Below are 14,597 nucleotides of genomic sequence, written 5' to 3'. Positions count from 1 at the left end.
TAGGAGAGGAACAGGTACCTGTTTGCTCTTAAAGAAAAAGATAGAATTCTAGTTTGTGTTAGGAAAGGTTGTAAAGACAAAGCACATTTTTTTCTAGAAAGAATATTTTCTAGATAAAGCTTGTCAAGAAGTAATTTAACTGTGGAACTAAAATGAAACTTAATTCCAGGAAAAACAACCTTTTTAAAAATCTTTCTACTTCTGTTCTTTGGATTGTAAAAAAGGTCAGTATAAATGAATCATTTGTATTTTTAGCAAGTTTGTTAGACTACTTATAAAGTATATTTGAATACAAATGTTTTGATTTTAAGACTTATATAGAAAAAAACACATTAGGACAGTTGCGATTAATGTTAATTGTGAATCTTCAAATGTGAGAGAACTAAAGTAACACTTCTCTGAAGTTATATTTCTTTCAAGTTATGATTTTCCCACTGTGTACTATGAAGTCATCGCTTAATATTGTACTTATTTTTTTTGTTTTCACAAGCATCCATTTGTTACTGTTACTTCAAATAAACCAATAAGAGAGTTGATTGCAGAAGCTAAGGCTGAAGTTACAGAAGAAGTTGAAGATGGCAAAGATGAGGATGAAGAAGAAGAAACAGAAAATTCTCTGGTCAGTTTAAAATTTACTTTTTTAAATATGTGGTTGCCAATATCCCACCAAGAATTTTGTCTCAGTTGTATTAGCCCAACTTTGGCATCAAGTCTTCTAGGAATAATATCATAAACATACTCTAACCTTATTACAAAATAGGTAGTCAGCAATTTCAAAATTAGCATGTTTGAACTCCTTAAAACTACTAATAAATAATAGCTAATAAAGGCTAACATCTTCATTTTTTTACACGCATATGTGATATTTTTAAAACTGCATACTGATTTTTATATAAATGGTTTTAAGTCATAATGACTGGGTGAATAGTAAACATGTTGTTTGGATTCCATAAAGTGTTTAAAAGATTAAGAAAGGTATTTGACTATTATGCTGTAAACTAAGTTTGTGATTTTTACAGCGTGGCTATCAAAGAAAAGGAAGAAACCACATATTTTATAATGAATGTAGTTCTAAAGATGCTTTAAGAATCTTACAGCGCAAGTGTGGTTGCTCAGAGGAAAAGGTGGGATGTCCAGGGATGGGGTGCAGGTTGCAGAATGCTCAGACTTTGTGCTCCCTTGTGCCATCCAGAGCAGCTGTTCCCTGCACTGCTGGAGAAGCCAAGCGCTCGAGCAAGAGCAGGTGCCTCCATTCCCTCCTCTCCCATCAGCACGCTCCTCACGTCCCCATGCCTTCTTACCGTGTTCCCAGTCCACCCTGCAGTCTCCAAACGTGCATTCCCACCAGCTCCCCTCCTGTGGATCATCCACCACCTCCTTCCACTGAGGAGCTGCTAAGCCATTGATCCCAGGAGGGTTGGAGTGAAGTCCACCCTGGGACGCAATCAAGTATCCCACAAGCAGCATTGTAGGAAAGTTTGAGGTACAGGCCTTCACATTATTTACTTGGGGTAGTTTTAAACACTCCTGGGAGATCAACACTAAACTTCTAGAACAATTACATGAAGAAATATTTTAAATGCAATTTTGACTCAAAAGGAATTGTTTTCTGTATGCTTGGGAAGTCCTTAAGGTAGGAAATGCACGATCAAACCTGTGCTTGCTGCAACAGCTAACCTAGGATGTTCCCCATGGCAAATCAGAAGCCTGATCTGCAAATTACAGGGTTCTAACAGTAAATGCAGACAGACAGATATCACAATCACTTTGAAGAGTGCCAGGGCAATTGTGGTTAAAATGATGCTTTATTACTATATTCTTTTGGATGTCTCTATGGAATCTGATAACATTCATTCATATTCTGGCAGCGGCAGTTTCTGCAATGAGGTAACTGTTTCTGTTCTAGTTCTGTACTGCCAGTTAATCAGATCTGCTGGAGGTTTTCACCATTTTAATCAGGTTTCAATGTGATTAAAACCAGATAAAAAGTTTTCAGGCATTTTTAGCAAAAAACCACGAAGTGAAGTAGAAGAAGGTCTTAATATTGCATTTTATCAGTGCTACACTAACTAAAGCTACAGTTTCTTCCTTGCCCAGGTGGCACAAAATTGTCTTTCAAATCCAGCTGCAGCTGGGGCTGTTGAGGATCTGAACTGATTAAAAAAAAAAGGAATGTGAAAAGAAAAAGACCCTTGAAGAGTAGCTGATGACCATGATCCCTTTTCCTTGGTCACAGTGAAACTTTTCTGTTCAGAGCCTGTCTGCAGTTGTTCTGTGATAGTCCAAGGGAAGGACTCTGAGATTATCAGATTCACATAACTGCATGTGAATACAGTTTTGATCTCTGTTCAAGTATTCTTCCATAAAACTGCTTTGATTAAGTTACAAAATGATTAAATGTTTTTCTTGCTTTAATTTTTTAGCAGTTACCTGCGGAGAAACGTGCATCCTCTGACCTTAGTATTGCCAGCTCTGAAGAGGATAAACTTTCACAGAATGCCTCTGTCCTGGAATCTCTCTCTGAGAAAACAGAAAGTAATGCCATTGAGGACAAAACAACTGGAGATGAATCTGAGGACATTAAACTTAGGAAAATGGCTGATAACATACGCGATACTCCCGTTAGCGATGTGAAAGTGCAGAACGGTTCTGTGCCAACTGGTGAAGATGAGCAAGGTAAAATGGTGCCAGCAGAAAAGAATACAGAAAGCCTGGAAAAAATGCATGAGGATACAGAACCCCAGGAAGGAGGTAAAGAACTTGATGTGGAAATAAAGAATGAACCTAACTTAAAAATAGAGAAAGAAAATTCTGTGGCAAATGAACAGATAGAAGATGATAAACTGAAAGTAGTACCTATAACTGAAACTAAGGTAGAAACTGAAGAAGGCATTTCTAAGGAAACTGGTGAAAAAGAAGAGGAGAAGATAACAGACCTCTTGGACAGTGAGGAAGAAAAGGTCCCTGCAGAAAACAGAGATACAGAGCAAAAGGAAGATAAAGGGGAGGCACAGAAAGAGGCAGTAGTAGACACCACTACAGAAACTCTGCTTCGTGCTACAGTTAAAGTGTCTGATGAAGAAAAGGAACTAATAAAGCATGGAATTGACAACATGAAGGAGATAGGTGCTGTTGCTGAAACACCCATCAGTGATGGGGATAAAATACCTGAGCTGGAGGATAAGCCAGTGGAAAGTCAGGCTAAGCAGGTCCATGAGATAATCAGCTCTGAAGAAACTCTATCAGAAAGCCAAGATAAAGTGATGGAAGTAGACACAAAACTGGCAGAAAGTGAAAATGAGGGTATCAGTGATATAAACAGCACAGAGGAAACAAAGATCAAAGACTCTGGAAAAGACAACGTAGACCAGAAGGCATTACAGAACAAACCTGAGGATATTCCTGATAAACTGGTGGATAAACTGATTGGTATGGACCAAAATTCAGGAGAGCACAGACCTGAGAATATGCAGGAAAACAACATCCAGGCAGACAAAGAACATCCGGATGTTACCTCTGATGAAATAATGAAGAATAAGCTTCAAGATGCTGTCAGTGAACAAGCTGATGACTCTGAAGTCACTCCAGTCCCGAGTATTAGTATTAGCACTGAAGAAAATGAGAAGGTCAAAACAGATAATCAAGGCAATACTGAGACTTTACAGCAACTGGATTCGGAGAATTTGAAGGAAAATGATGCAGATTCAGGCACTGGTTCTACAGCTGATAACAGCAGCATTGATTTGAACTTGTCCATTTCTAGTTTTCTTAGTAAAAACAAAGAGACGGGATCAATATCTTTACAGGTAAGCGTAAGCATATATTTTTTAATATAAAATCTCATGTGAGTGTAACCGTGAAATTATCTCCAAGTGTTACCTTTGCTACAAAGAAAAGTACTGAGTGAGAAACCAGTAAGGCACATATATACAAAGCTTTGTAGAAACCAAACTATTCTAAATTGCACAGTACAACAATGTCTGGATTTTGTGCCGTTATGCTAATTAATGTGTTACTGTATTGCATAATTGTATAACCTATAACAGGAGGTGTAACAATATTAAACATGAAGATTTGTGAATGGTTGTAGCTCAGAGCTGATACTCAAGAAGACCAGCTATATGCACAGAATTCCTGTTTAATGGGGAAAATCTCTTGGAACATCTAATCTTATACTGAATTCCTGTCACTTCCATCTTCTGTCCCTCTGTTTGGATTTGGGAGACCCAAGGCAGACATTCTGCTGGATTTGTTTATTCCAGTCAGTGTTCTCCTGTGGTTGTACTGTGTCCATGCAGTTATGTCACTATGAATGAGCTTACTCAGAGGAAGCAAATTCCAGACTATGAACTTTATTTGTAATCTTTGTATTAATATGAATATAGCCACGTTAGGGTAGTAACGGTGTAATGTGGGCTTGAATGGAGGGAAAGCAAACCTAGAAAGACAACCAAACAAAAAAATCATAGGTTGGCATAGCTGTGCTAAACATGAGGGTGTTTGCAGTCGCCCTGACACAACGGAGATGATGCAGTTTCAGCCGGGATCCCTCTCTTCTTGTAATGAAACAACAGCAGCTCTGACAACTGAGACTTCTCCGCTTGTCAGCAAGATCATTATATGATTTTTGGCTAATATAGATCAATAAAAAAATTAAACTCACTTGTCTATGTCCAAAGCAGAAGGAAATGGGTGAGTAAATTGTTACCCTATTTCAGAACTGGTTTTCAGAATTAAATACCTGTTGGTGACTGGGGAAATCATGGTCAAAAGCAAACAGTAAATGAAGCTATCTTCAGCTCTTGAAAATCAAACTGCGTCATTTCTGTTCAGAGTTTATCTAGCTTAATTTTTTTTCTTCTGGTACTTTGGACAACCAATAATTGCATTTTTTCTTTCCTTACTAGAAAGTTTCAGTTTATTCTAATTTTTCAAATTCTCACTTGATTACTGAGGCAACTAATAAGTGAGAAGGACTCTTGATTACTATACAGTAGACATTCACAGAAATATTTGATGTAATTTCATATGAAGAAAAAGGGGAAAAAATAATATAACTTAAATGAATACATAATAACTTACCAATGCTTAATTTAGGAAACTAGAAGGCAGAAGAAAACATTAAAGAAAACTCGGAAGTTTGTTGTTGATGGAGTAGAAGTGAGTGTAACCACATCAAAAATAGTTACTGAAAATGACTCAAAAAGTGAAGAAATGCGATTTCTACGGTAAGCGTTTCTAAAAGTAAAATTTTCAAGAGGTTAGCAGCTGATTTTTTTTTTCTTTGAATAAAAGAAGGGGGGGGCTAATGATCTTATTTCAGTTATATTTGGGGATTAATCACTTTTAGTAGAAGTGAATGTGAAGTGTTTCTTATTAAGACAATCAGTTCAAAACTAGTTTTACTGGACCAAAGTTGTCAATGGTCCTTTTTGTCTTTTGTCATTTTCCACTTCTTTTGTTTCCCCATCAGTATTAAGTGTTCTTTGTCCTTATTAGACGTCAAGAGCTCAGAGAGCTGAGACTTCTTCAGAAAGAGGAGCAGAGAGCCCAACAGCAGCTCAGCAATAAGCTTCTGCAGCAGCGAGAGCAGATGTACAGACGTTTTGAGCAGGAAATGACAGTGAGTTTCTGCATTTTGGTGCTCTTAAAATACATCTTGATGGAATAGGCAGAGTAGTGCTAACAGCAATCAGGTGTTCCCTGCCATGATGGCTCTAGCTTAGCCTTCATTCTTAAATGAAAGGCAACATTTTCCATTGTGGGATACTCAGCATATGCAGGTGCTTGCCTGCCACACCAGTCCATCACGGCCATTCCCTGCTGTTCTACAGCACTTCGCTTAACAGGACTTAGCTTTCTAAAAAAAAGGTGCCAAATTATTTTTACAGAGTAAAAAGCGACAGTATGATCAAGAGATAGAGAACCTGGAAAAGCAGCAGAAGCAGACAATCGAGCGCCTGGAGCAGGAGCACACCAATCGCTTACGGGATGAAGCAAAGCGCATCAAGGCTGAGCAAGAGAAGGAGTTGTCCAAATTCCAGAATGTGCTGAAAAACAAAAAAAAAGAGGTAAGAGATGATGATAATATAGAAAATAACAAGTATGGGCTTAGCAAACAGTTGAGATTAGGTCTCCCAGAAGCCTTGTCAAGCCCACACTGTACTGAGGTTTGGAAGTGTCACTACCAGTCAGAATTGTTTCATTTGTTTGACTGCCTAATGTGATAGACAACCAGCTGACAGGAAGCTTGAGGTATTGACTTAATCTAGAAAACATCACCAAGTTAGAAGATTTTTCACAGAATATTTAATAAAATATTTTCTCTCAAATACTAAATTAAGAAAAAGTATTTTCATAAAGATGAAAAATATTTCAGATTTCTACTTTAAAAAAACCCAGCTATAGTTACTTAGTAAATACTTATCAAATTAAAATTTCTAAGACAATAATATGGTCTTGATTTCTACTGTGAAACACTTTGATTTCAGATATGTTTTGGTTTTGTTAATTTGTTAGATTTCTTTATTGAGTGTGTGCTATAATTGTTTAGAATTTCTTTCTACGAAGTGACAGCAGTAATATGGATTTGGTTTGTTAGCTCAAAAAGGAAAGTCAGGAGAGAGAAGTCTGGATAACCTAAAATATTTTACAGTTAGTTTCATAAATGTCATACAGTTAAGGCAGAATGAATGACACTGACAACTTGTACAATTAATTTACTTGCATTGGATTAAGAAAAGGTGATATGTTTCCATATGGATTTTGCATCTTAAAAGCTGTTTTATTTCATTTTTGGTTCAACTGTGTAGTGCCCATTTGTATATAAATGGTTCTAGTGTTTGCTCTAATAGTTATTAGACTCAGAGATTTCTTTAGACAGCTGAACTGTCCATGCTTTTGCATAGAATGATGCTGTAGCACAAAAGTGCATTAAAAAATAAGTTGTATTCAGTTTGAACAGTATGCTCATATGTAAATAACAATTTTTCTTCTTTTGCGGTACCTCTTGCATTTTGAGTCTCTCTCTGTTCACTGGTGATTGGGTTCTATGTGGGAAATGGGAAGAATTTTATATATTGCTCTGAGCTAAAAGCAGTTCTTTCATGGACACAGGAATAGCATGTGGTGATTTGGACTCTGTTTTCTGATGATGCTTCCACTATTAAACAAACAGGCATTTGTCTCTGGGTGCATAGTTTTGTGTTTAAAGCTTAAAAAGGCGATGTACAGTTTGAAGGAAAATGCAGGTGCTGCTCTAAAACTATCCCTGTTATATTGGAGTGTACAATGCTACATTTTTGTAATTCTGAAAAACAAAACTCATCAGCAAATTAACAGATTAATAGTCAGTTGATTTAGCCAGGTTATATTTAGAATCTTTCTGCTAATCTAGTCTAATTCACCGTGTACTGAAACACGTTCCATCCCAGCATACGTGCCATGAAAAGTTTCTTGAAAACATTCTTATTTATTGGTGGGTTTTGCTTTAAATTCTTCAGAACCACTTACAACCAAATAATGTTTTGTTTGCTTATATGATTATTTTAAAGACATAAGCTGTGTAGGTGTCATTTATAGTCAGAGGCACTAATAAAGGCATCTTGTTAATTCACGTTAGAGACAGTGTCAGAAATAGCTGGTTTTCAATGGAAGTTATTTTAAACTTCCAACCATTTTTCACAGCTTTATGTGTGGTAACATACTCTGTAGTCCTCTTGCAGTAATGATTCAAGAAAATACCACTTTTCCAGGTGGTGGTTTTCTTAACTATTGACTCTCCTGGCGGCTGCATGGAAGCACAAGCTAGGCACTGCCATTTCTGAGAGCACTGGGCAGCATTTGCATGCAAAAAACGCTGGCACATCCCTCCTCTCTGCACTGCTGGCTTGCATAAAGCACCTATTGTTCCTTCTCTTTTCATTAAGCTCTTTTCACTAAACTAACATCCCTGCCACTGAAGTAATGCATGCTTCCCAGTACCTCTAGTGCTTGACCTGCATGTCCCTATGTTCACAGTAATGCTTGCTGTGGAGACAAAGTGTTCTTTTTGCCACCTTCTGCATGCTTATATACACTGTAGGTTTTATGTGAAGTGGAGAAAGCACCAAAAGAGCTGAGAAAAGAGCTCATGAAACGCAAGAAAGAGGAGCTTGCACAAAGCCAGCATGCTCAGGTAACAATGGCAGCTTCAAGCTACTAAAATACAAAAGGCAGCAGTATTCACACAGCTTGATGATTTTCACTTCTTGTTGTTGTTGAGTGAATATGGAACTTAACTCAAACTAACCCTACGAACTGCTCTCTTTCTTCAAGTACTCCCATGTCACATCATAGACTTAACTGGGTAGAAATGTAGGAGCAGCGGCTGCCAGGTTTGTACTGTCAAGTGTAGTATTTTGTGTGCTCTACTGACAAAGAATGGTATTTTTCGACAGCAGGTTTATTTACAGTGCTTTTACAAGTGGTAAGTACTCCACGGGTCCTTCAAATTTTAAAGGTTATAGTCAGGAGGAAGTTTTGAACTACCCAAGTGCAGAGGAGGAAAATGTATATAATATGTAAGTGTGAGACATCCTGTTTATAGGAGTAGAACAGATTAGGTAAAATGTTACTTAAATGTCAAAGTGTAGGTGTATGGAAACTTTACAAAACATCGTCTGTGATTTCATGCCTTTGGACTTGCTGTTTTTCTATGACCCAGCTAGAAAGAGGGCTAGTATTTTAGAAAAATGTTGGCTTTGTGATGGCCACAGCTCATACAGAGTGAGTTTGAACTACAGCAGAGCAGGTTTGTATTGAGTAACTTAAAGATTAAATGTTTGTGAGTGACCTAGTAGAAAATAATAGCAACTTTATTCGATTATGTGTTTAATTTAAGCAGGGATTTCCCAGGATAGAAAGTGATTGAGTTGCAGCACTTTCCCCATATCAAAGATACCTGTCTCTAAACTTTTTAAGGAAACAAAAATCTAATTTTTCATAGTGTTTGTAGTGACATTGGTTAATTTCCTTTGCTTGTTTCAATTTATTGAAGAGAGGTGAAAGAAAAATTTAAGTGTGAAATATCCTTACTTGGAATGATTAGTACTAAATGAGGTACAGCTGTTTAGTTTTAGAATATCTAGAACTTCCATCAGCATCTACTTGTGTGATGAGCCTTGACATTTTAAATGTTTATTACTAATGTACAACAGATCTCATTTCTTCCTTTTTTTTAAGAATAGAAATACATTTCACTACATTATGACACAGAATTACATTGTGTCCCACAGGGTGTTGCTCAGGTTATGATTCAGTCATTTCAGTTGTCTTCATGTACACTTTTCAACGCACAAATGCAGGATGTAAGTCTTAAAATGCAACACAGTGAAAGTTTATTTTCCTAATTTTATGGATGTGTGTTTTCTCTTCTCTTTCTGCTCATATGTGCTGATCAATGTCACTGCTGTCTCCAAACTGGTTAGCAGCAATTTAGGTAATTGTACACTATCCATAGTCAAAAGATCCAAAAGACAGTAGTTATTCAGTCTGAGTAAGACACTGAGGGCTCACACATACAACATGATACTTGTTCAGCACATGTGAGAAACATTGTGTGACTTGTATGCTGTGTGTGCAGTGAAACCATGTATTTCAAAGATGTTTGAATTTATTTTAAGATACTTATTGGGCATAACCAAGTGGTACTTTGAAAAAGGTTGACTGCGTTGCACTGTCTGCCTTTTAACCACCCAACATGTTCTTAAGTAAAGTTGGTGGCATTTATTTTATGTGATACTTGAGTAGATGTGGGAAGTGGAAAGGCCAGTGTGTTTCCTGAGATTGCCTGGTTTATCTTACAGTGCTAGCAGGTATTAAACTTCAGAAGTTATTCTGTAGAGAGAGCAGCAATGATATTTAAATGCTTAAATGTGTAAAGCTCAAGCATAATCACTTTTTGACCATGACTACACTAGAACAGCTTTCTCCCACTCCCTCCAAATCAAAAATCTCCCAGCAAATTAAACACTGTGTTAATTATGTCTACACCTGCAGAAAAGTAAACTTGGAGTAGTTTTTTTATGCTTTTCATCTATAAATGGAAAAAACTGTATTTTTTGTCAGTCCATAAATTTGATTAGGTGTGTCTGACTTAATTTACAGACATCACCTTCTAGTTCTTTTTGTAACTTCAGGTCTGTCACTATTGGCTTACTTCACCTTTGGTTTTGTGTTACCTGTCTCAGTGTAACTCTGCTGTCCACTAAGAGACATGAAAGCCTCATCTATTAATAACTTTCTGTGAAGATGAAAACCAGGATTCTTCTGGTCATAATAAAAAGTACTTTAAACAAACATTTAATTCCATTTGTTACATAGAACAGCAGGTGCTTCAGCAGCCCACCTTGGCTCTGACAACCATGCCATTGTCCTTTCTTTTGACCTTGATATTGTGATGGAAGCATCTGATTCAATTTCTTGTTCTTAAGGAGGGTGTGTATGTGTGCATGCTTGCATGCTCATAGCTGTGGTTTTTAATTAGCTGCAAAGAAGAAAGGCAGCAGTAGGTCTTGGGGCACGGGAGGGAGACTCTTACTGCTGCCTGCTTTCATGATGGGATGCAACAGTGATACACCTGGATAGTGGGAAGATGCAGGTGATAAATCCCTTTGTGAGGAGCCAGCTCAGCTCGGGTGTGACCAGGTTATGGCCCTGCAGAACCATGGGGGGGTCTGCACAGGGGTCCTGTGGAACTCCCAGCCTCAACAGCCCTGCCCTAAGGACAAGATAAACCACACAGATCTGAAACCGAACTGTGTAAATATATAGGCTTTAACTAACCACCCAAAGCAGAATAACCATACAAAATAACCTTTATTTTCTTACATATAAGAATAATTAACCCTTGATTGAATGAAACCATCTTTAGATTGAGTATTGTCTTTGCTAGCTCTGAACCTGCAACTTGTTCTGAGGAGAGACGAGATGGAATGAGTTGCAGATGGCTGGCTAGTTTGTTGCCTTTGGTCTTATTTCTGAAGGTATTATTTAAACATGAATATGCTCTTACCTACTCTGTACATAGAAAATACAAAAGATGGGTAATTTGATAGCCAAGGCATGCTAGCTCAAACTTTTCATAGATGTATTTGTTTGCATATATAGCTAATGCTGAGAGAACTGGGGGTTTCATTAACATGTAATGTGGCTAGGAGAACCCAATTTAATTGACTTCTATTGGTTTTTACCAGGAGCAGGAGTTTGTGCAGAAGCAGCAACAAGAACTGGATGCATCTTTGAAGAAAATAATTCAGCAGCAGAAGACAGAACTGGCCACTATTGAACGAGATTGCCTCAACAACAAACAGCAGCTCATGAGAGGTATCCAGCACCAGGCTCTCTCTTCTCTCTTTGAAACAGGCACTGGTGTTCTAGTAAAACTGTCTTCACTTTATGAAGTCAAAAACCTTCATGACTGATCTAGAACTGTAATAAAAACATTTGCTATGAAACAGCATTGTTTTTAGTATGCACTTGTAGGCCACTTCTGAATGTACACCAGGAGGTTGGGAAGTATGGGATGGGATTGCTGTTCCTGAACCAACCTTCCTCTTTTTTCCAGCTCGTGAAGCTGCATTCTGGGAGCTGGAGGAGCGGCACCTACAGGAGAAACACCAGCTCCTCAAGCAGCAGCTCAAGGATCAGTACTTCATGCAGAGGCACCAGCTGCTTAAGAGGCATGAAAAAGTTAGTGTTGACTTTGACACTTTCTCTTGTGTATTGCAATATCCTTTTTTATTATTAAGTAGTCCTAGGATCTCTCCTGGTGCTGTTTGTTTGCACAAGCCCACACAAGTATTTTGAAGCTGTTACGTGTTCTGTTGAAATTAAAAAAATACTCATCTTCCTTGAATACCTCAGTAGTATATAGAAGTATAAATGGTATTTTTCCCTTTTGATTCTTTAAAAAAACCCACTATCCAGGCACAACATCAATCTCTTACTATAAAAATACCAAATTCTGCTTATCCACCAAAACCAATTTTGATTTGTGTTTAAACTAATCTGCTCAGAAGTAAATCATCCTGGAATTAAATGAGCAGAATGAACTGGATTCGCTTCTGGGTAAGTAGCTGACAACTGTCTCTCTCTAGCTAAATCCTTATTTTCCACAAGGCATTTTGGTTTTTATAGAATGCATGAAAGCAAATTGTTCAATAGGGAGGTGTTTGAAGATCTCCTTGGTGATCAGAGCATGAGCAGCCTCCACTGAAGGCATGTTCTGTCCACTCTGGTTTATCATGTGGGCTGTTGCTTTCCTCAGCTTTTGCAGCAAACTGCCCTTCCACAGCTGCAGCCCTGGAGTTCACTTACACAAAAGGGAGTTTCTCCATTTGAATAACAGGCTTTGCAAAAGTCAGTGCAAGAGTTGAGTAAAAGCTGTTAAAATACATGTGTATTTACATTTATTATGGAATTCTCTCAGGGTTGGGCATGATCCTGAGCTCTCTGGAGGAAGCCCCTCCTCCCCACTGTTACTCCTGAGGCTGGGAATGGTTTCTGCTGGGAGGCACTGACTCACACGGGGGACTTATTAATGAAAAGAGATGCACATTGCGTAAGATCATAGTTACTGTGTAGTATTTCCATGTGGTTAACATTCCAGGAAACAGAACAAATGCAGAGGTATAATCAACGCCTTATAGAGGAGTTAAAGAACAAGCAAACTCAGGAAAGAGCCAGACTGCCTAAAATCCAGCGAAGTGAAGCAAAGACTCGGATGGCCATGTTTAAGAAAAGTTTAAGGATCAATTCATTAGCCTCTCCAGACCAAGATCGTGAGAAAATTAAGCAGGTAATTAATAAATTAATATTTCGTTTTAATAATGTAAATGCTAAACGTGATGTAAATGTGAGGATGGAATAGAGTGCATTCTCATGAGTTCTCAGTTCTCCTATAGCTGTATAACACCAGCCTTGACCGATGCTTGCAGCAGCACTGCTGTGTCACAGCTTCAGAGGGAGGTAATTTCAGGAGTCTGAAAGTGAAATGTGCTGCATTTTAAGGAAAAATCATAGTGCAGACAGAGAAAGGGAATTAAAACTGTAGGTCACTCCCTTTGTAAGAATTTTAAAAAGAAAAAATACAGAAAATTATCACTTAAATCTTCCAGAACCATTCTTCTTAGTATGTGATCATTCCATTAGGTGCAGTTCTTTGACTCATGCAGACTGTTTCGTTCAGAGGCACAATATAAATAATTTTATTTTTTATTTTAGTTTGCTGTTCAAGAAGAAAAGAGGCAGAAGAATGAGAGACTGGCTCAGCATCAGAAACATGAAAACCAAATGCGGGACCTTCAGTTGCAATGCGAAGCAAACATCAGGGAACTGCATCAGTTACAGGTTAAAAAGAGATGATATTAAATGACCATTCAGTGACAAGACTTAGGTTAATAATGGATGCAGGCAAAGCAGAAACACCTTTTCCTTAATTTTTACTGTGTAGCTTTTTCAACTTTATTTTCAAAGGCCTGAAGTAACATTGCTTAGCCAGATTCATATGCTTCCATCAATTAATGAGGAGTCATTTTATATGCAAGAAGAGCATGAACCAGAAGCAGATGATCACTTCTGGAATATCTGTCAAGTTCCCAGGGCTATTTTCTGTAGGCAGCATTTCCTTTTAACCTGATTTTGCTGGAATGTCATTAATCAGAACAGAGGTAGGCAGCACCAGGCATTACCTACAAGAAGTTTGCAGCAATAGAGGAATGAGGAGGTTTTTACAAAGTGCTGCCACTTGCACGTGAACTTCTGGAAGGTACTTGGAAGGAATTCTCTCCTTGTGATAAGGAGCTCTGATTTGTCTCTTTAGGTATGTGTTTTGTAGAAGTTTCTGCTGGATACCAGAGGCTGGATCTCCTTTTCTGTTAAATCAGCTTTTCCCAGTTTCAGGGGCACAAGGCAGTTTTAAAGCATTAAATGATCACCTGCTGATAACCTTTGCTTAGAGAAACTCTGCAATGACCAAAGAAGCTCATTCTATTCTCTTCACTTTCTTACATCCTGCAGAAACAGTCCCTGGCTGTGCCACTAATATGCCCCAGTAAATCCCCAAATACCGTGGGAGCCTTTCGAGAGTTTCAGCTCAAGTAAAATTGAGCAGATTAGGGCTGCTCTGAGCTTCACAAGGAAAACTGGCCCCTTGCTGCACTCAGGTTTAGCCAAGTGCTTGTTGTTTTTGTTGCTGTGGTTCTGTACTCTGCATCAGACCCATTTGGGACTAGAACCCTAGAAACACAACCATTGCCAACTGCTCTTAAAAATGCACAGAGATTGAAGCCAAATAATTAATTTTTTTCTTGCCATGCTTCAAAAGTCCTCTGAAAGTGAGGCAGATGCCTGAGTACCTTAATGAGAGGAATGTGAACCTGAGGTGTGGTTTGATCCTTTTCATAGGGCAATTCTGAGGCTGCTTCTGCAACCATGTTTGTCTCTTTAAGCTCCATTTGTTTGTCTTAGCTCTTGGCACCAAGAGTTGAAAGATTTCCAAAAAACAGCTTCCTTTTTAATGTAATTGACTTTAATAAATTATACAGGCTGTCTTTAAA

At 38.1% G+C, this 14,597-nt stretch overlaps 1 protein-coding gene across 4 annotated transcripts in view; it reads left to right on the top strand.

The window, feature by feature from the left end:
* SLK (STE20 like kinase) overlaps positions 1 to 14,597 on the top strand; it is a 48,632-nt gene that overhangs the window by 28,000 nt on the left and 6,035 nt on the right. Inside the window, exons 8-17 of one of the 4 annotated variants that reach the window (XM_039554153.1) lie at positions 491 to 619; positions 2,427 to 3,806; positions 5,098 to 5,228; positions 5,500 to 5,623; positions 5,892 to 6,071; positions 8,084 to 8,176; positions 11,235 to 11,364; positions 11,606 to 11,730; positions 12,650 to 12,838; positions 13,264 to 13,389. In XM_039554153.1, coding sequence (XP_039410087.1) covers positions 491 to 619; positions 2,427 to 3,806; positions 5,098 to 5,228; positions 5,500 to 5,623; positions 5,892 to 6,071; positions 8,084 to 8,176; positions 11,235 to 11,364; positions 11,606 to 11,730; positions 12,650 to 12,838; positions 13,264 to 13,389 — 2,607 coding nt within the window. Of the gene's footprint in view, positions 1 to 490; positions 620 to 2,423; positions 3,807 to 5,097; positions 5,229 to 5,499; positions 5,624 to 5,891; positions 6,072 to 8,083; positions 8,177 to 9,275; positions 9,348 to 11,234; positions 11,365 to 11,605; positions 11,731 to 12,649; positions 12,839 to 13,263; positions 13,390 to 14,597 lie in introns of all 4 variants that reach the window. The other 3 variants (XM_039554154.1, XM_039554152.1, XM_039554155.1) reach the window with 3 other exon arrangements.

The sequence above is a fragment of the Corvus cornix genome, chromosome 6, assembly GCF_000738735.6.
Source record: "Corvus cornix cornix isolate S_Up_H32 chromosome 6, ASM73873v5, whole genome shotgun sequence".
Taxonomy (NCBI): domain Eukaryota; kingdom Metazoa; phylum Chordata; class Aves; order Passeriformes; family Corvidae; genus Corvus; species Corvus cornix.
Note: the sequence above shows the minus strand (reverse complement) of the source record. Positions and strands in the feature narration are given on the sequence as shown.